Source organism: Simochromis diagramma, unplaced genomic scaffold, assembly GCF_900408965.1.
Source record: "Simochromis diagramma unplaced genomic scaffold, fSimDia1.1 OVJJ01000247.1, whole genome shotgun sequence".
NCBI lineage: Eukaryota > Metazoa > Chordata > Actinopteri > Cichliformes > Cichlidae > Simochromis > Simochromis diagramma.
In genome coordinates, this window is record NW_024386949.1 from 1,651,169 (window position 1) to 1,673,360 (window position 22,192).

General features: G+C 40.4%; 1 protein-coding gene and 5 non-coding genes across 6 annotated transcripts in view; 5 read left to right on the top strand and 1 right to left on the bottom strand.

Annotated features, from left to right (window-relative positions):
* LOC120737661 (contactin-associated protein-like 4) overlaps positions 1-22,192 on the bottom strand; it is a 145,181-nt gene that overhangs the window by 49,118 nt on the left and 73,871 nt on the right. The window contains exons 8-12 of the mRNA XM_040038498.1: positions 21,105-21,372; positions 20,821-20,970; positions 16,478-16,649; positions 2,365-2,471; positions 487-606 (exon numbers count right to left, since the gene is read on the bottom strand). Of these exons, the coding sequence (XP_039894432.1) occupies positions 487-606; positions 2,365-2,471; positions 16,478-16,649; positions 20,821-20,970; positions 21,105-21,372 (817 nt within the window). The remainder of the gene's footprint in view (positions 1-486; positions 607-2,364; positions 2,472-16,477; positions 16,650-20,820; positions 20,971-21,104; positions 21,373-22,192) is intronic.
* On the top strand, positions 9,585-9,667 carry trnal-uaa. The gene has a single exon. It is a non-coding gene; the product is annotated as a tRNA-Leu (tRNA).
* Positions 10,771-10,853, top strand: trnal-uaa. Its single transcript has one exon. It is a non-coding gene; the product is annotated as a tRNA-Leu (tRNA).
* Positions 11,148-11,230, top strand: trnal-uaa. The gene has a single exon. It is a non-coding gene; the product is annotated as a tRNA-Leu (tRNA).
* trnal-uaa lies at positions 13,792-13,874 on the top strand. The gene has a single exon. It is a non-coding gene; the product is annotated as a tRNA-Leu (tRNA).
* On the top strand, positions 14,315-14,397 carry trnal-uaa. The gene has a single exon. It is a non-coding gene; the product is annotated as a tRNA-Leu (tRNA).

Genomic DNA, 22,192 nt, shown 5'->3' on the forward strand with positions numbered 1-22,192 from the left:
TTAATGTATATTCGATGTATAAATGTAAAGTGGTGACATGAAGGTGCAATGGTTATCAGTGCTATTGACTGCTATAAATTTCCCAGTCCTTCAATAGTAAATGTTTGACCTTGTTTCCTAATGTTTATGTCTAACGCTATAATTGACGAAACATAAAAAGTAATACTTTTTGGACAAAGATAGAAAAGTAAAAACAAAGAACTAAGTAAGCATGTGATTCAGAGAAAGGTAAAGAACGTTATCATAGTTCATTTATATGATTACACAAAGGGCATGAAAGATTGAGTGAAAGAGAAACAGGAGGAGAGGGAGTGATTGAAGTCTAGGATGAAATAAAAAAAGATGAAGGTGGACAATAATGGGGATCTGGGTGTGATAAGCGGGGACATCATTTAAAGTTATGTCATCGTCTCAATCATAAAAAAGGTTCAGTGATGATGGGAGGCAGGCAAGGTGTAAAAGCATGTGTGAGTCTGTGTGTGTCACCTGTCATGTTGCAGTAGACCAGCTGTGGTTTGATCGGTCCGCTGCCATCCACGTCAATATAAAAATGTCCTGACGTGTTGCCGTTGTGTTTGTATGCCTCGCAGGACTGTTCGTACACAGCTGGGAGGAAAATAATGAGAACTACATCAACACGCTGACCCACCGGAGCTGCGAGGGGATGAAGATCACACACTGGGGAGGATTACTATGTGGGTGCTGCTTCATATGTATGTATCACAACTGAATCAAAGTCATGTGATCAGAGAAAAAAAAAAAATCGGAGGTTCCTTTTCTGCACCGGCATCCCATAAACTAAAGTTTAATCCAACTGGAGATGACAGTAATGACTGATGGGAATACACAGCCTCAATAAATTTAACTTTATCAGACCTTCTCGCCTCTTTCTCTGTGTCTCCATAAGTCTTCATCTCATCTCCGTCTCAAGCACGCAACAGTACATCTTCTGCAGTCAAAGAAAGGAGCCCTTCAATTCAAATCCATATCTGAAAGTTCCCACACTCTGCTCACCTGTTTATCTCGCTTCTTCTCCACAGCTAAAGGCTTTTTATTCCTCACACTCCCCGAGTGTGGTTAGAGACCAGTTTTCAAAGAAACATCAGAAATAAAAATGAGACCATAGGTGAACCGTGTGGGAAACTCTCCTTGTTTTAGTCTCGAGGATTTGACTCGAGGCATTCAGCACACAGCCACTAAATCTCACCTGCACGCTCAACTCACTGTCACGGTTTTATTTATTTATTCCCTCTTTGGTATTTTAGTCACAGCTACAGTCTCATTAACCTCCATCATATCACCTTATACACAAAAAGGCGTTATAGAGAGAAAAGATGTGCAGGTAATAAAAATAGATCTCAGGGGACACCTCATTTAAAGTTTGATTCCATAATAAAGATTTATGGACACGCAAGCAGTCAGAAGATCACACAAGAGTTTTCATCTTCCTTCAGATAAACAATATTTTCTAAGCAGGTATTTGTCAATATTTATTCTCTAACAAATACTTATATTAATTTTAAATTACATACTTTTATTCTCAGACTCTTTCTACAGCAAAGTCACAGTTGAAGATAGTTCTTATTTGTCTTATTTTGAGCATTAGTGCAGTTAATGCACCATCAGAGACAAGATGCTCAGCTCTCTTCGACTTTCCTTCAAGTGATCTTTCTTTTGGCCGGCTGAAAATCTGAATGGCAGGCTTCTGGGGCTTCCATACTCATCACATGTTAGTATGTAACAGGTGAAAGGATTGTAAATAACACAAATCAGGTGTCAAAAATCAGTGCTTTAAACCTGGCCAGCAGGAAGCGACTTCCTGAGGTGTACAAAGTCTGTTTGTATAGAGGTCTATGGGGAAATGACCCTCAGCTTTCTTTAGTTAGAGTCAAAAAGGGGGATAATGTAGGGTTTACTTCAGAGTGGGCCTCCCTCACTGACAAGTGGTACCATATGAGTGTGCAGGAAGTAGCAACAGCAAAAAAAAAAAATCAATTACATACATAGCTGTGTACCACCCTTAGAATTTACTTTGGTTGTCACACACAATAACGACAGGAATCACAGTTTTGTGTTACCAATGTAAAATGTTGGATATGTTGCAAATAACTTAATAATTTTGACTGAACCAACCCACCCAAGGCATTTTTAATTGATTTTATTTGCCATTCCCCTTCCCTGTTTTTTTCCCCCTCCTAGTTTAAATTATTCAAGATGAAAAACATCCTCATTATCTTGCTTGACACGCTATCTGCTCCTCATTTGCATTTCATCTGTCCCTCTTACCCCTCCCCCCATCTTTCTCCATTTGCCCTCACTTGTTGTACTTGTCATGTGCTGATGTTTAGCTGTCAGGTGACTCACAGCTGTGGCAGGTTGCTCCGCTGTAGCCGGTGTCAGAGCAGTTACAGTGAAAGACGGTCCAGGATTGGCTGCAGCGGCCACCGTGTTCACAGCGACTGGGAGAACACCTGAGAGAGAGAGAGGGATATGTATAAACCAGGGGAAGAAATCCCAGTTTCCATCACGTTTTTGCAAGTAAAGAGACCATATCAGCAACAGGAAAAAGCACCATGCTGCATTCATTTTGATTAAAGCATTTTAAGAGCAGACTGTAACGTGTAGCTGGAGAGAAGATCCTGATGCAGGATGCAGATGCAGACAATACTGACAAAATACACCCCAAACGACCAATTGGGAACAAATGTTTTTTTTTTAATTGTTATTTTATGTTAATTCCATAAGCAGAAAAAATAAATGAATAAATAAATAAACATAATCGTGTGGAACAGTAGGAAACCCCAGAGAGTGCAAACAACAATCTGACAAGGACAAGGGGAAAGAAAGAAGGGAAACACAAGTGAAATCAAACGGGAAAAAAAGACAGAAAGCAACAGAAGCAGGACGTGAAATCACTACAAAATAACCTTCAAAGCAAATCACAAGACAAGTAACTACCATTAAGACACATCTAATAACCAAACACAGAAAGAAAAGAAAGGAAAAAAAAACACTAAATGAATAAATAAACTAACAGATCCCACGAGAACCATGACAAAGACTAACAGAACAGCAGCACCTTGAGGAAAAAGGAACATAATGTGTTTCTGCTGCTGATCTAGCAACCGAGCATTTAAGTGTTTGCCTTGTAAACTTTACTTTTGTATGGAAGAAATAAATGACAAAAAAAGATCATTTCAGTTTGACAGTGAAAAATAACAAGATTAATATGTTACATGGGGATCTACTGTGCTTTTTCCCATTTTCTGCTGTATACTGTCACAGATATAAGGAAAATGGTCAAAGTTTCAAAATAAAGAGGTCAGTTTCAGACAGAATTTTTTTTCTACTATTGATTCAGTTTGATGTCAACATTGATCAGAAATCGTTTGCTTTTGTCTGACTAATTCTGCTTGAGACTGTTATTATAACCCATGAAAAAAAACATACTTATATATATATGTAAAATAGTATGTTTTCCCCTCTACACAGTATTTTGTTCTGCAGCAGTGTAAAACACTCATCAGACTATGCCACCTCCTGTGAGTTATAAGAGCAATTTAAAGGATAAATGAATAATCTGAAGATAATATACACATTATTATACATTATATACATTATTCACAGACATAAAGAGTGTATGGAAAATAAATCTTTCCGAAGTATCAGTGCAGCTTGAAGCTGATGTTATATTAACTGCACCCAAATATTCATTTCAATGCTCCTCTAAGGCTGGGGAAGTCTCCGAGTTAAATTATTTACATGTTGTTGTATAATGTGTGCCTTGGTGTCATTGTAATAACGGTATTTACTGGCATGTAAATGCACTTTGAATCTTGGCGTCACAGATCAAAAGCGTATATTGAGAAGAAAAACAAACAAACATAAAAAACACCATCATTAAACTAGCTCTACTTCAAAAAAATCACCTTTTCATTTCACAGAGGAAAAAGGTTTTTTGCAGATGTTCGAGGTCATTTATCCTAAGACTCTAAATCCACCTAATGTGCTACTAAACAGCAGTGAAACGACATAAATCTTTTCAATCATTTCCAGTATCGGTTTTTGTATTTAGGTACAATCTGAGATGTTGCTGGGTTAAAAAGAAATTGACTTCCTTATGCTTAATGGAAAATATCCATTGAAATACCTTTCCTCTGTGATATCAAAAGAATAAATTCATTACTTCACAGACTCGTGCTTTAGATTTTTCTTTCATTTTATATAAAAGGAAAGGTTTTCCAGTGAACAGAGGATATCTTTTCGCTTCTTCTCAGCGGCAGATCTTCTCTGACTGCTGCAAGACTGTTTGAAGAAGCTCCATCAATGACTCCAGATCCCAGGAGACTTTACTGAAGCTATGTGTGTTATTTATAGATAAATATCATACTGCTGTAACCATCATAACACCAGTCCTGTGAGGGAGGAGGAGGGATGGAGTGGACTGAAGGAGGCAGGCAGAGACCGTAAAAATCTTAAGTTTCTGCGCTGGAAACGAAATCCCTAAACTCCAACATTTAAAAACTCTGCTCCCTTTGACGTGTGCTTTCCCCTTCCCCTACATTTATATGATCTACAGTGGATATGTGTGCAGTTTATAAGAGAGTTATAAACTGCCTGTGCCATGACAAATATTGTAGAGACTGTAATCATATTTACAACTTGCGTCAATGACTCCAGATCCCAGTTTTTTGTTTGTTTGCATCATCGTGCTTTTACAATTTTTCCCTGACTTGTTGTTTGCAATGTTTGCAAATGTGACTTGTGATTACTTTGTCCACTGTGGGAGATTTGTTGTGATGAAAGGCAATGTGTAATTTATTATAATAAAACAGAGCAATTTGTTATCAGAAAGCAAACGTTCACAACTGCGAAGAGCAGAATATTTTGTCACATGATGGTAGAAGGTAAAGGTAAGAAAACAAGTGAAGGTCACTGTTACGTTCCCCTATAAAGTCCAAGGGATGTGGTAAAGTAACAAAAAATATCCAGCTTAAAAAAGCAGACAAGGAGGCAAAATTGTTAAAGGTTGTTTAATTTGAATTGATTAATAAATCAAAAGAGACAGACAAGCCGCTATCAACTTTTAAAGAAAGAAAACAAAACCCAGGAGTTGGTCTCTAAACTGAAAAGTCACTGAAACACACTCCTCTCCACAGAGCAGGAATATACAGCCACCCCACACAGCTCACAACAAGCCTCTCTGGCACCAGAGCTCACCTTTTCTCTGGACTTACAGTGGGGCAAAAAAGTATTTAGTCAGCCACCGATTGTGCAAGTTCCCCCACTTAAAATGATGACAGAGGTCAGTAATTTGCAGCAGAGGTACACTTCAACTGTGAGAGACAGAATGTGAAAAAAAAATCCATGAATCCACATGGTAGGATTTGTAAAGAATTTATTCGTAAATCAGGGTGGAAAATAAGTATTTGGTCAATAACAAAAATACAACTCAATACTTTGTAACATAACCTTTGTTGGCAATAACAGAGGTCAAACGTTTACTATAGGTCTTTACCAGGTTTGCACACACAGTAGCTGGTATTTTGGCCCATTCCTCCATGCAGATCTTCTCGAGAGCAGTGATGTTTTGGGGCTGTCGCCGAGCAACACGGACTTTCAACTCCCGCCACAGATTTTCTATGGGGTTGAGGTCTGGAGACTGGCTAGGCCACTCCAGGACTTTCAAATGCTTCTTACGGAGCCACTCCTTTGTTGCCCGGGCGGTGTGTTTTGGATCATTGTCATGTTGGAAGACCCAGCCTCGTTTTATCTTCAAAGTTCTCACTGATGGAAGGAGGTTTTGGCTCAAAATCTCACGATACATGGCCCCATTCATTCTGTCCTTAACACGGATCAGTCGTCCTGTCCCCTTGGCAGAAAAACAGCCCCATAGCATGATGTTTCCACCCCCATGCTTCACAGTAGGTATGGTGTTCTTGGGATGCAACTCAGTATCCTTCTTCCTCCAAACACGACGAGTTGAGTTTATACCAAAAAGTTCTACTTTGGTTTCATCTGACCACATGACATTCTCCCAATCCTCTGCTGTATCATCCATGTGCTCTCTGGCAAACTTCAGATGGGCCTGGACATGCACTGGCTTCGGCAGCGGAACACGTCTGGCACTGCGGGATTTGATTCCCTGCCGTTGTAGTGTGTTACTGATGGTGACCTTTGTTACTTTGGTCCCAGCTCTCTGCAGGTCATTCACCAGGTCCCCCCGTGTGGTTCTGGGATCTTTGCTCACCGTTCTCATGATCATTTTGACCCCACGGGATGAGATCTTGCGTGGAGCCCCAGATCGAGGGAGATTATCAGTGGTCTTGTATGTCTTCCATTTTCTGATGATTGCTCCCACAGTTGATTTTTTCACACCAAGCTGCTTGCCTATTGTAGATTCACTCTTCCCAGTCTGGTGCAGGTCTACAATACTTTTCCTGGTGTCCTTCGAAAGCTCTTTGGTCTTGGCCATGGCGGAGTTTGGAGTCTGACTGTTTGAGGCTGTGGACAGGTGTCTTTTATACAGATGATGAGTTCAAACAGGTTTAAGTGCTCCATCTTAATTGCTGAGTAGAATCAGCTGTGCAAAAAGGGTGGCGCCTAAAGCAGGAGAGACGGCAGGAACATCCACACAAGGCTAAATTCACAAGAAGCCCTGCTGAGGCTGTAACAGTCGCAGATAGAAAACTATGTTCTCTGTTTGTCTGAAGATTTTCTAAAGCGCAACTGGAAGAGAAAAAACTTTGTCGGCAACCATCAAATGAGCAACTTGTGAAGTCAAAATAAAAGATTACTTCAGCTGTGAAATAATCTTACTAACAGTTAAATGATCATGTTTTATGTAGTTATAAAAACTTGCTCTTAACTTTTATTAATTTAGTTTCTCTTTGCTTCTAAGTTCTGCGATAAGTTTTACTTTTATGAAAACTCAAAAGGCTGTACATCTTTCTGCATCTTCTATGTGCGAGGCTTCGTTTTGTTTTATTTAAGCTGAAAACACAAATCAAGGCACTAATTGCTCTTCTATTAATGACGTGGCTGAAATGGCTGAATATGTCATTATAATATGTACTGTGGCATAATTCATTCTTCTGGGTATTTCTGAACTTCTATCACTTTATTCACTACAGAAACATTGCTGTTGAAAACTGCAGAAACATAATTCATACTTTTATTTGTTCACCGGCCCTGAGACTCCAACTCAGATATTTTCAGTTTCCACCAAAATGTGATGGCATGACTGGGACACAGTGTTGTTGCCATGGTTACTCAGGAGGTTACTGAATCAATAATCCATGAGTTGTATTAGAAGGTAAACAAATATGTAAATCCTCTGTCTTATTTGTCTCTTCACTCTGTTAAAATGGCCGATAGATTATACCCAGATTATGTTTATTTTCCATAAGTTGCACATAAAAGATGAGTATAGGCAATGTGACATCATGTATTACTGTGTTTAAGCCTTAACACTGGCATTTCGGCTGTTGCCATCTTGTTATTTTGGAGCCAGAACCAACCTTATTTTGAAAAGATAGATGAGTGATAAATTACCAACTGCTCCACAGAATGTAAAGTGTAACACAAAGACACAGATACCCATTACAAACTTTAAAACATAATACCAGAACGCTGATAAAAATTGAGCATAGATTTCGAGGTCCAGTTCACTGACAGAAATCATTGAGTTGACGCAGTTTAGCCTGTCCTGGCACCCACGTGTCACTCAAAGAGGACAACACTCCAAAACTGCATAATTTTAAGTTTTAATAGATCAGTTGGGTCACTTATGTAAACCCTGGATAAAAACGTGTTTATTCCACTTTAAATTTGGGCATTTTGTCATGCGACCTCTCATGGACTACCTACGTGTCCAGGCTGTACCCCTGTCATTTACTCAATGGCGGCTACGGCAGGGTCCAGCCCTCCTGAATCCCTGAATTGGATAGGCGGTTGAGGAGAGGACTAACGTTAACATGGGAGTCTAGAGGGATTGACTCACCTTTGAAACCAGCCTGAAGTGGCCATTTAAGGGCCTGCATTTTTTGACATTTTCACACAGACTCTATTTTTCCAGCCCCACAGGTTGATGGTACCAACCTTTTTTGGTTAATAGCGGTATCTGCAGTGATATAAAGTTTAAGAATAGTATTAGTGGTGTTTTGCAATTAGGTTCAATTTTCAGCATTTTTTCTCAGCTTGCTTGAGCATTGTCTGTTTGTATTTGTTACTCTGGTGTGTTGAGCTCTCAAACCACTGCACAACAGCAATCTTTGAGACAGATACCTCAAAAACTGTGCTGTACCTGAGAGAAGTTAGAAAATATGTGTGACAGATTAAAATAGCCATATAAGCTGCTGTGTCTCTGCTAACCCACATAAAGGAGTAATGTGACCTCATTCTCTTGAGATAAAGACACAGAGAGGACAACAGGAAACGATGAGTAACAGTGTTTTTATCTACACCGGTTGCTTTCCATCTGTTCCACGACCGGCTGGCACCTCCAGGAGGTTTGACACAAACACAAACACACACACACACAAAGACAATTTTAAGTCAGCGGTGGATGCAGCGCTCGGCAGTATGTGCAGGCTTTGAGCAGTGTGTTTTTCTCTTCTATCCTAAACGTACATTTCAGTGTGTGAGTGTACTTATGTAAATGTATGTGACAGTGTTAAACTGTGTGTTTGCCCGAACACAGGCAGAAATATTTAAGAGAAAACAGATGACTGCACAGAATCTGCAACCTCGCCTTTATTTAGATAAAAGCCCTAACTCAGCAGCCTGTCAGCCTGCAACAGTGTGATTTTTTTTTTTTTTTTAAAAACCTCCATTTATCTCTATACTACTTTAATCTCAGAGTAAGCTGGAGCCTTGAAGATAAACCACTTAGCTTTCACTTTAAATTCACATTTCCACTTTGCTCCATTCCTTTATTTTACACAGTATATTGAGTGTTTGTGCATGTGAGTCAGTAGCAGGGAGGGTTTCAGGAACGTGACTGTTGATGCAATCAGACTCAGTGTGTCAGTAGTGTATACTGTACATGATCTATATAGATGCTTTTGTCTGACTGCTGATGAGCTTCGAATTCAATGCGGCTTTTGCTGAAATGAGAAGTCTATACACGTCTTACATGTGCATGCACTCAGGGGTAGCAAACAAATATGAATTACTGAGAGCCTGTGAGGAGATGAATGTGTGAAATTGTTTTGTGCTCTGAATCACTTTCTCAATTTTGTTTAAATGGTCTAAAACATTCACTATCCTAAGAAGGAGCCCTCACACTTAGCTCACACTGCAATATGAGATGTTAGTGATTCGGTCAGCATCATATGGATTCTATGAAGGGCCTCAGTGGTTTTGTAAGACAGTTCAACCTGTTATTCTGACTCTTAAAACCATAAAGAGCCCAATCACAGTTGTTCTTTGCAAGGTGCAGCTTAAAGTTTCCAGGAGTAGTTTGGATGAGTGCCACTAGATTAAAAGACAGATACGCAATCAAATTTCTGGCACCGCAGAAGGTATAACTTACCTTGGTATAAGTGGATCATGATTGAAATACATTTTCGTGTGGGCAGTGTACCAGGATGGCCGAGTGGTTAAGGCGTTGGACTTAAGTTCCAATGAGCAGGTGCTCTCGTGGGTTCGAGCCCCACTCCTGGTATAATTTGGTACCACATGTGTAGTAAACTAAAGTACCAATGAATAGTGGAATTGTAAAGCACTTTGAAGGCCCTGAAAAGCGCTATATAAATGCAATCTATTATTATTAAACTAGAAGTTAACGGTGGACTAAATCACAAGTTAATGAGTATCTGTGTTATATTAAAGGAAGACAATGAGAAAGGTCTTTTGGCCAATGATATATATCTACTACACACAGTGATTTTTACTATATGATATCATATGTTACCTTCTCAAGTAAATGTTTTGTAGTGGATCTCCAAAAGTTGATTCGTAGCGTTTTCAGTAGGAGAAACGTTTCGTCACTCATCCAAGTGACTTCTTCACTCTCAGCTGACTGCAGGTTTCCCCGACCTTATAAACAGTACATTTGCATAATGACTGAAACCAGCCCACTGAAGGAGCAATGGGCTGGGAGGTCAGTTCCTTCATCATAGTTATGCAAATTCTCATGACCATTGATCAACAACCACTGATCAAAGGCCATGAGTACCATTCACAGAGAGTTGGGGAATGGCTGCAATCGCAGTATTGCAAGAGGGCGAAAGATGTACCCTCAGGCCCCCTCCTTGATTCAGAGATGGTCTTTCCCTTTTAACGTAAATGGCCTCCTTGACTCCGCACTCAAACCAGCGTTCCTCCCTGTCCAGGATGTTTACATCCTCATCATTGAAAGAGTGTCCACTGGCCTGTAGGTGTAAATATACTGCAGAGTCCTGGCCTGACGAGGTAGCTCTTCTGTGTTGTGCCATCTGCTTCGCCAGAGGTTGTTTGGTTTCCCCGATATATAAATCCTGACAATCCTCCTGGCACAACAGCGTACACTATGTTACTCTGTTTGTGTCAGGGGACACAGAGCCACAGAGACTCTGTGTTTAGAAAAAAATGCATCTCAACTGTTCCGATACTCCTGACACGTACGGGATCACTACAGGTTTTTGCTTAGGCAGCTGTTGTCCTTCTCTCCTGGATTGACTGGCGCTTTCTTTTGGCGCCTTCCCAGCTTTAACAAAAGTCCAGCTGGGATAACCACATTTACTCAGGGCCTTCTTGATGTGATGTTGGCTTTCCTCAGGGGCAGATACCAGGATGGCCGAGTGGTTAAGGCGTTGGACTTAAGTTCCAATGAGCACATGCTCTCGTGGGTTCAAACCCCACTCCTGGTACATTTTGGAATCCCATGTGTGGTAATCTGGAAGTTATCTCTGGGAACTTACTTGCGCTTCCTTCTGCATGTTAGTAAGTAAGTGTTGTGTTAAAGGAAGACAATGAAATGCAGCTCAAAAAGCAGTACTTCATCTTTCCTTGGCCTAATGATATATATCTACTAGACACGGTGATTTTTACTATATGATATCATATGTTACCTTCTCAAGCAAATGTTTTGTACTTGATAAAAAGTTACGTATTTCTGGGTTTGTTGGTCACGATCGTGACAGACTATCATTATGTGAGCAGACACCAGGATGGCCGAGTGGTTAAGGCGTTGGACTTAAGTTCCAATGAGCACATGCTCTCGTGGGTTCGAACCCCACTCCTGGTATACTTAAATAACTCACATCATTTGCCCTGTTCTTTGCCAGAAAGAACATTTATAATTAGGGTAATTGTTCCTGTTATTACTTTGTGTATCATCAACACAGAAGCCAATTGTTTCTGCTACACATGACTTACTCTACAGATCTGAGATGACTATAAATTACTTTTAGAAAATGGAAACTTGGTTTGCTGTAACAAAGTGGGATCCAATGAGCAAATGCTCTTGTGAGTTCAAAAGCAACCCCTGGTATCTAATCTGAGTGGCTAACGTTACCACAGTAAACTGCAGTTTAATACATGCATGAAGGCCAAGGAAAACAATGTAATGGCTACTAACATGAGCATAAACTCAAATATCCTTAATCCTCATTGTGCGCGTATAACATGTCTGTGTGTGCATCAAGTTTACAAAAACACACTGAACTCACCAGTTGCTTGTGGCTAAAGATAAGTGATTAACGGAGAGTAAAGAAGGCTTCAGGGGCAAAATACTAGATAAAATATAAAGTGTCCCCTCAGGCAAGTATTTTTCCAAATTGACAAAAAGAAAGGGATCTCACAGCTGTCGACTACATTGCTATGAGTTTTAGTCACATCCATCATGCAGGTATAATCACTGGAGTGACATTTTAATCAACAGGAATGCAGCACAATGTGAAAGTGAAAGCCCTGTTGATTTAATTATGTGTTTAGTTTTTTTTTTTTTTTCATATTTTGATGTTTCTTTGAATTTTGGTAAATATGGAGGACCAGGTCAGTGTTCAGATAAGGTTGTAAACAAGATGTTTACAACAACAGAATATTCTGCTGCAGGCATAATTGCCTCCACACTGCAGTTTTACTGGTTTTCAGTAAGCTGTGCTTTTTCTAAATAGCTATACTGCACATATGTTAGTGTCATGACACTCTAGCAATGTTTTAGTTTACTCCCTGGTTGTGATCACACATCCTTGGTTGCTTGGCAACTCTTCTTGCAGTGACAAGAGCAATCAAGCTTGAAACCAAGTTTATCTAAGAAAAAATAGCCATCAGTTTGCTTATCACAAACAGACTTGTACATATTCAATATCAGTCAAGTAAACACTGAACCATAAACAATCAATAATGCAAAAGACAAAACTATGTCCAGATGAGCAGATTCAACTTTCTGTGATTCATCTTGTTACGGCCCTGTTCACTACATTTAAAGCTACAGTCCTTGCCAGGACTGTTACAGTGTAACAGCTGGCATGACATGTATCAGGCCTTGTACATCACCAGGCCGTGCAAGACCTGAATATTTAAGATGTTGGACTCAGATGGGTGTGTACCCATGTGGATTTAGGCTCTACTCTAGCTATGACAGATATTCTTGAGGACAAAACAGTTCTTTTTGAATCTTTGACAGCTTTTCAAGTCAGTTGAAAGGTGGAGAATTTTCTTGCTTTACGTGTTCAGCTGATGTCTGTAAAAGCAGGCTCAATCTTTCATAGCTCTAGGTGAACAAGCCTAAATATGATCTTCCACTGGTATGTAGACACCTCACCAGAGATGACCTGGGGGAACAATTCCATGTACTATATATAGTATGTGGTATTGTTAGATATGAATACATGTGGGCTGCATTTAATCATACAAGGAAACACCAAAATAAACAAAAAACAAAAGAGTAGGCAAGGAAATCTCTTCCAAGGTTGTGAACAGGCTGGCTGAGTAGTTACGGTGTTGTACTCGAGCTGCTTAAAAAACATTTTAATTGTGTTGCTTGCAGTTTGAAGTGTTGAGTATAAAAAACATGGATGCTTCTATATACTTCTATAACAGTCTCCTTTATATGGAAGGTGTGTGTGGTGTGACCCATTTTTCTTTATATCTCACAAGTACGATTGTACAGTAGAGGCTATGGTTTTTTTTTGTTTTTTGTCTTGTTCTGTTCCTGCAGCCAGATCTGAGCAGGAGCTGAATTCTCATGAAAAATAATCTGATAAATGTGAGAAAAGAAAGGTATTTAATTAAACCAGCTGGAGGAGATCCTCTTTCTCTGGTGAAAATGTGTAGCTGATGTCTGCAACTGTATTCCCGGACGCCATATCATATATAAGTGTGTGTTTTCTGGTTTTTGCCAAAAGGAACATTCATAATTATGATAATCGTTCCTCTTATTGCATTGTGTAATTAGTGTATCATCAAGACAGAAGGCAATTGTCTTTGTTGTGCATGACTTACTCTGCCGATCTGAGAGGACTATAAATTACTTTTAGAAAATGGAAACTCTTACACTTCTCAATGTCTTTCTGCATCTGCCGTATGCCCTGCCATATTTGCCTTTAATATTTACAACAATTAGACCTCTTTTAGCCATCCTGGTGACATAGCTTGCACTAGTAAAACGATTGCTAATTATTGGACATTAAACTGAATTATTGTGAAACTAAACTGGAATGGTTGCAGTGCCATACTTAGGGGTGACGTTTCACTTTTTTGTGTGTGGATGACTGATGGGATTTCATGTCAGAAACTTAAAATCCCTCCTCAGAGTCAATCTCATATATGCCTTGATCAAGTGCATTGGAAAGTTATATAGAAACCAGGATGGCCGAGTGGTTAAGGCGTTGGACTTAAGTTCCAATGAGCAAATGCTCTCGTGGGTTCAAACCCCACTCCTGGTATTACGTGCTTTAGTGAAGCTTCACATAACCCTTACCTTGTGTAACAAACCTAGCAATAGCACTCTCTGGTGGTAAAAAAAAAACAACAACACATAGCTAAGAGAAACTGAAGTCATTTGCATAATACAGATATCATATAATAGTGAGCATCTGCTGGTTGTTGTAAAAAGAGCTTTTGCAATAATTTTTCCTACACTGTTTTGAGACCAGTTTTAAATAAGACAGTGTTTTTAAAGTTTCCATAATGCTTGCAGTGTTTATAATGTCTAGGAAAGCCAGTTTTCATAACTACTGTTTTCCTAGCTTTGGCTGTATGAAGATACTGGGGCTATTCCTCCAGTAAAAATACCTAGCTTGCATTGTAAAACTGCAGTGATTTGCTTACATGTAACATGCGCTTACATCTACTTGGCCATCCTGGTAGCTTCCTTGGGCAAACTACCAGGATGGCCGAGTGGTTAAGGCGTTAGACTTAAGTTCCAATGAGCAAATGCTCTCGTGGGTTCAAACCCCACTCCTGGTAGAGTCAAATTTGCTGTCCATGTGGAGTTCTGATTTACTTTGGTGTTAGTAAAAAGTAGTGACTATAACCAAAAAGTTACAGTGATGCCTTAAGTTCCAGTGGGTTCAAATCCCACCCCTGTTAGAGCAGCTGTATTCACTTATTAAACCTTAGAGGAGTGATGTCTAACTCCAGTCCTTGAGAGCTACTGTCCTGCAGCTTTTAGATGCATCCTTGTGAATGAATGGCAGTTTACCTAAAATCAAACTGATTATATCCAAGAATAGAAAATATATGTCCGCTAGCATGTGTGTGATTAATGTTCATTTGTGAAAATGTAGCATTGTATGGTTTTCTTTCAACAGGTCTGATTTGGATTAGTTCATATTCTTGGATTTTGGCCACTGAAGATGCCAAAAAGCTGAATTATTCCATTAGTACAATGATATTGGCAGATGTGAACACTGTTGTGTTTGCATTCACTACAGCTCCATTATGTTCCCATCGTCACGCACACCCACCAACCGAGGGTGAACATTTCTCAAAGGCTGCTGCAAAACACTGAGCTCTCTTGGGAGGAAATAAATTATTTTACCAGAAAAACAATTTCAATCTGTGCCAAACGCTATTCACTGAACCCTCCCCGAGTCTCCCTGAATATCACATCCATACACCCTGTAGGATCAAAGCACCAAACACAGAGAACACCAGGTGATCAGCAAAAGTACCCGGTGTATTATGTGTGATGCTCAATTCCTTCTCTAGCTCATAAAAGATGGAAGAAAGCAAAAAAAATGATGGTGCTAAAAGCGATAATGCGAACAAAAAATAATAATAAAAAAGGATGAAAGGCAGCAGCCAAAATGCTGTATATGAAAGATGACAAATGTTACAAAATGCTATCCCTCAAAAACCAAACAAAGAACCACACCAAGACTGACTCCACCTACAAGCAGGCTGAATAGACAGTTTTCAAAGGTTGTCATTCAGCTTGTTGAATGTCAGGAATAGACTCAAAAGAACAACAAATGAATACAAGAGGCAGGAGGTGCTGCAGGTGCACTACCGACAAGAGCTTTAACACTGAACACATGTTCAATATCCAATTTTTAGATCTTGCTCTCTTTAGAAGTATTGCCTTTCTTTTTATGTTTTCTTTTACTCACTGCTTTTACTTTGTATTTTACACTCTCAGTTAGACTTTAGGGACCAATATTGCTTGGTTTGGAACAGGGACAGATGTAGATTCGTATTAAAATACACCATTTCATAAAGTAATCCATGTGTTTGAAAACTCAGGTATGTATTTACTGCAGGGCATTTTTACATGCGCCCCCTTACTGTACCATTAAAGACATTTTTCGTCAACCCGCCTCTATAGCTAGAAAAACTATTTAATTGACATGTACTCCTATTATTAAACATGGTCTACTTTACTGTGTGGAACAACAATGATTATGGTTTCCAGTCATTTTATTATTTTTACTGTAATTCATCCCTTTGAACTTTATCAAGGCTTACGCTAAGGGTATCGGCAGATGAATGCGGATTCAGGCAGCTGTAGCCATGGGCTGTCTGCTGCGCTTCACCTTTGCTAATTGGATTCACTGAACTGGACCCCTTGAACATATTTGTGGCTGTGGTGCTTTTTGGAGAATTTTAAATTAAACCAAGAAGCCCGTGTACCCATTTGGGTTAATAAAATGTATTGTTATATTACTTAGAAGTAATTAGCTGCTACGGGTTTATGTGTGGCAACTCCTCGATGGGATGACGGAGTGAGTATGCAATGAGTTACCAACAAATTGTAACTGACTATATTATTTGTGCATATGTATGTACAAACGCCCCAGACAGTCAAGGAAAAAGACTAGCATGTTTTATTAGCTAAGGGGAATGTGTGTCATGCTTGTGTATGTGTACAGGGTGCTGACAGAGCCATTCCATCACATTATGGCTAAAATTAAACATGAATGCTTATCCAAGCAACACAGCGGTAAGGATTTCTGCATCGGTGTCGGTGCGTCTCGGTGTCAATGACAGCGAGGGTATAAAATGATTTAATCTGAGCTCAGTGAGACGGGTTTCTGCTGGTGCTGACCTGTCAATGATGCCGCACATGTCGATCTGCAGCTGGCTGTAATTTCCCAGCAGTCTTTGCTGCACCTTGATCAGGTCGACTCGCTGGTTCTCCACCGTGAGTAGACGCATGCAGCCCTGGAAAGTCTCGAAGAGGTTTCTACATTCCTCACTGTGCTCTTCAGCAGGACAACCTTGATGGGAAAGAAGTTTTATCAGTTAAAAAAAAAAGCCAAGACAACACCGATGAGATTATGCTATCCTCCAAAGAAAACAACAGGACAGGCCAAGTGCACAAGGTGTTAACAAGACCAGTAGTTTGGTTTTAAAGTTTAGTGGTGGTGTGAAAATTACATGTATATTGCAGGAACTTTCAGACTGGCTTTAAATGTATAAATGAAAGCTTTACAGCATGCTTGTGAAGTGAAAACATGTAGCACAAAGCAGTAAAAACTCTGCTTCACACACATTTGTACCAGTGAACATAATCTGTAAAAATTTAAGTGAGACCGCTGCCTTAGTAGTGCATACAGGAGACAGAGCACACAACACCCACTTGCTAGTGAATGTGCCCAAATATTAGTTGCTCTGTTCTTATATCAACACAATCCAACATCACATGGCCTTTGTCCCACAGAGCTGGCTGGTTAAAGATCAGTTAATATCTCATCTGCATTGAACACTTCTGTTCTGCATACAGCTGTCTTAGGTAAGTCCTTAAGCCCTTTAGAAAATGTCAGAACTGCAGCGCATGAGTAAAATGATGAGTGAGAGTAAAATGAAGTCAAACTCTGGTAAAAGGTCTTCTACCACATAAAGAGTGGTGCTGTTATTTGTGCTTTTTTCTTGTACTCCTAAGTGCCTAAAATCCTGCAAATGTGGACCAGAGTTCACTCCTTTCCCTTTAACACACCTTGGATTGTGTGCACTATCGAGTGCCTCCTAACCGAGAAAAAGGAAGTTGTCATGTTTAGTGACTGGGAAAAATATTAGGTTGGCATAGCATGAGTTGAAAAGCAGTTTGAAACAGGAAAAAGGGGACTCTAAAAGGAAGTTTGACAGGAAATTGCAGTGCAATAACATCAAAGAGGTGTAGAGAGGAATGAACATCATTACTGGCTTCAAGCAGAAGAGAAATCAGCCGTTTAAGATGCTCTGCAAACGGATTTGACCAGTTGCTCCCGCCAACCTCTGTCAGTCCAGCCTCTTCGCCATCACCACCCTCACTAAGCACCTTCTACACCCGCTTCTCCTCAGCTCTTCTTTACAGTGGATTGGGTGAGAGCTGAGCTCAGGAGGCAGAATTCAGGGAAGGCGGAAGACCGTGGTGCCCGGTACTCTGGCACTTAAAGACCGTGTGTCAAAGCCGGTGGAGCCTGCCTGTGCTATCTTCAGCCTAAGTCATTGGTGCAGGAGGAAAACATCATGTCTTATGCCAGTAAGGCAGGGCAGCTAATGATGATTAATCACTACAGAGCAATTGCTCTCACCTCTCAAATAACAGAGATATGATATGGGGAGTGGGAGCCCCATGAGACCACAACTCCAACATGCACTAGAACCATTACAGTTTGAGTACCAGGGGAACACTGGTGAGGATGACCTGGTCTTCTCATGCAGTTAATAGCGTTCATAATACTGATGATTAGTCTCACGGGGATCATTTGCACCTTTTAATTGGCTATTTTATTGCTTCATATCTATCTTTAAATCATATGAAAACAGGTCATCTTTTTTGTTGTTGTCCACTTACTGCAGCTAGCGAGAGTAAATGTGTAAATGTGCGAGAGTGCACTTGCAGGATGATAAAAAAAAAGCCTAAAGCTGTTAAACAAAATGCTAGACTACAATATTGCTGAGCAGGGAGAAAACAAAGGAGATGAGATTTTTAGGCAGCGAGGGAGGCAGTGGAGTATGAACAAAAGGGGGAAAGGGAGGGAGAAAAAAGAAAGAGAATGAAGTGGATTGCAGCATGAGGCAAGGACAGAGTAAAGAGAGACAAAAGCAAGATGAGAGAAAGAGTACACTAACTGTATGATGCAATATACACATCTTCTATATAAACATAGCTATGCTCTTTTAAACTGTATTGGAACAAGCTGTTTAATCCTCTGCCTTTAAGCCAACTTAATCTGACTGACTTCCCCTCGTTAACAGAAAATCTGAACAACAGATGGGTGGAACTGTTGTGTGCCAGAGATGACCATATTAGGGATATCCAACCTCTCACTGAAATGAGAATGTGGACCAGTCTAAAGCCTGCATGAGTTTTTGGCATGTAGGGTGTACTTGCACATGCGCTGACCTCAGCATTTGAAACTGAGCCATGTTTAGTATGAGCATCCATCCTTGTAAGTGTGTGTATATCTATATCAATAGCCCACTTGTGCCTTCTTGTTCTAGTAGCCCACTTCTCATCAGTGTGTCCTGGTTCTTCAACATCCGGGCAACATCCAAGCTGGTATGGTTTCAGTTTTCTGTCTGAGGTAGGCTTGGTCTAGCCTAGGGACCCTTGTTGGATACAGGAGCTTGGAAAGAAAAGCGTCTGGACTAGTTTAAGTTTCTTGAGGACGTTTCACCTCTCATGCGAGAAGCTTCTTCAGTTCTAAGACCAATTGATGGATTTTAGTCCCAGATTTTTAAGCCTTATTGGGAGTGACCCTATAATGTTCATGGACCTACTATTGATCCTCCGCCGAATCTCACCAGCCAAGGTGTGAAAACAGGTGTGGGTCGCTATCAGCCAAGGTTTCAGGTGAACCCATTGTGAGACCTTGCCTCACCCAGTCATGTGACTTACTGAGATCAAATGACTCAAAATGTGAGTGAGCGTTAAGGCGTCTGGGAAGGGATCTCAAAACTGGATTATCGATGGCAGACAGTTGTAAGTGGCCCCCTCTGTTCAAAGATGGTCGCTGGCATCCTCAAAAGAGTGACCTTCATCCTTTAGATGCAGATGTACAGCTCAGTCTTGTCCTGTTGAGCTTCTTGAAGAAGCTGAGACCTCTAAAAGTTAGGTAACAGCACCTTGACTGCCATTAGGTATCAGGATGTTGTTGCCTTAGACCCACTGTCAGACCCTAGTATGTTGGTGCAATAGGTCCAGGGTTCCTCCTGGTGCACCACAATGCCTCATGTGGTGACAGTATGCAGGCAGTTCGGGGAGGATACCACTGAGTGCCAATTCCAATGATTCACTCCCAACCCTTGGGAGTCATTTGGTACCGGTCCATGAGAGTTGAGGCTCGGGTGTGAAATTTATGGTTTTCAGGGTTTTTATCGATAACTCGGTTTCCCTGGGTCTTTTCCCGTGTTGTAGTTGTGTGTCTTATTTTGAAAGAAATATTTATGCGTTATCATAGCGACCAGAGAACATTAAGGGGGAGAGGGGGAGGATGTTACTCTCAATGTTGTTGGTGCATTTCAGGAGGACGCTGCTAATAAAGTTACACAATTACACAGTGAATTTGCATTTATTATTATATTTACAGAATACCACAGTTTTTGTCTTGGTCGTATCTTTTTATTTTGTCGTATTTATCCGTGACACCTTACAGGCCGGTCCGTGAAAATGTTGTCTGACATTAAACCGCTCCGTGGCGTAAAAAAGGTTGGGGACCGCTGCAATAGAGCACTTCTGGGACGTTACATTTCGGTCGATCTGATGCCACCAGTTTGCACCTCAGACTATCCAGAAGCTTGTTGATGTGCTGGTTCAGAGCTGGGAGGAGATTCCCCAGAACACCATCCATCATCTTATTTGGAAAATATCCCAACATCGTCAGGCATGCATACAACCACCAGCCTGCTGCATCATTTTTTCATTTTGATTTTCAGGGTGTCTTTGAATTCAGTCCTCTGTACGTTGATAATTTTTATTTCCATGAAATGATGTAGTATCATTTTGTTTCTCCCGCATTACCCAATCCATATCAGTAAAGATATCAAGGATGATTTATTTTCCACACTAGTTTCTGATGTACTTTGCCATTCAATTTATTATACGAATCAGGATTATGCAATATTTAAACAGATATGAGATTGTTCGCTTTTATTCTCAGCTTCCTGAATTTAATACGAACACACCCACACAGTCACGATGAAGGAGGTTAGCTGTGTATGTAGTGTTAAACACCTCAAAGATGATTTTTTCATGAACATCTAGCTTTCCAGAGAAATACTTTTAAAATCAGTTTTCAGGGGATCTTGTAACTGAATAAGAACTTTAATTACAGCCAACAGAAGGAACAGAAATCTTCTAATTGCTTTTCCAGTTAATCTAAGCATAGATATAATATGTAGAAACACATATACTTAAGGAATTTTTTAGTTTATAAAAGCCCAAAAGCCTGAATTCACTCTTACCACCAAAGAACAGTTGACTTTCTGTGGTGATGGGAAATGAGGGAGCAGCATGAGCAATGCCCCCTTCTCCTTTATCCACAGAGATTGTCAAGCGACCACGTCTGGCTGTAAAATCCACTGCATGCCACTGACCATCATTTAGAGCAGCACCTGAGAAAACAGCAGGCGACAACCCTAATGATATTTTATTTCTTTTTATTTTAAAAACAGTATTAAAAACATAAATCAGTAAGGGGTTGACACATGAAAGGTTAGGATTTCATTGTGCAGGTTTATACACTGACCTGCGCTGAGCTCCAGCACCACTGAGCCACTTTTATGGATCATCAGTCGGAGTCTGGCATCACTCAGATATAACCAGACCACGCCCTCTTGTTGAGGAAGGCTAAAGGTGAACAGAAGCCCTCCCTTGTTCCACGTCCTGAACTGGAATCCGACAGACACACCACCCGGCGAGGACGCTGTAGTCCCGGGCAACTGGAGGAAGCTCTGTGGCCCGGGGAACGTCAAAGCAACGGAAACTGGCTCAGCACAAGAAAAGGTCACATTGCCCTGAGAGAGAAACATGAAGAGTGGAGAGTGGGGAGGTGGGAAGAAAAAAAATGATTACTGGTGAGATAAAACAACATAAAAGATGAATATTAATCAGCTGCTGAGGGCGTGTCGCTGTGACCTTGTGGCGCAGCGATCTCATCAGCAAGTCTCCTTGAATATAGCAATATAGCAATGGCTCCTAACTAAAAACAGCAATGTCACCCATCACAGAGCTGTACAGGGAGGTAGATATGCATATGAACAGTGCTATACAGGCATTTCCATTGCGGCCCATTGTTTTGAGTAGTGGTAATGACACTAGGTCCATTGCTAAGGCTGTAGCAGTTATATAGTACAGCCCCTGCTCTCTTCTGGGAATATCAGCCTGCTATCTTTATAATGCTCTGGAAACACAGATGACATCTAAAAGCCCTTTGTAGAGCTGTTAAAGTGATATATGAAAGTATACGGTGGAGAAAGCTTCACCACTGCAAAATAAAAAGTAAAAAGTGGGCTATAAAATTCCCCAAAAGCCATTCACTAACACATATGCACAACCAAAATACTCCACATTACTGTTGCCGTGCCTTTAAGAAAGGCTAAAAGTGCTCTCTTTATCAAGACAGACTAGAACAGTGTTAATACTCTATTACTATGAGATGTATGGAGCTCTTGTAAAACAGCCTCTATTAGACCTTCAGCCATGCATGTGAATCTCTGAACCATTTTTACCAAGACGTTTTGCTTCTCTGCTCTCTCATCCTAAACTGTAATGAGAAACCATTTGTTACAAAATGGTTCAGAGTTGCTCTCCACTGAGTTCGCTACACTTATTGTC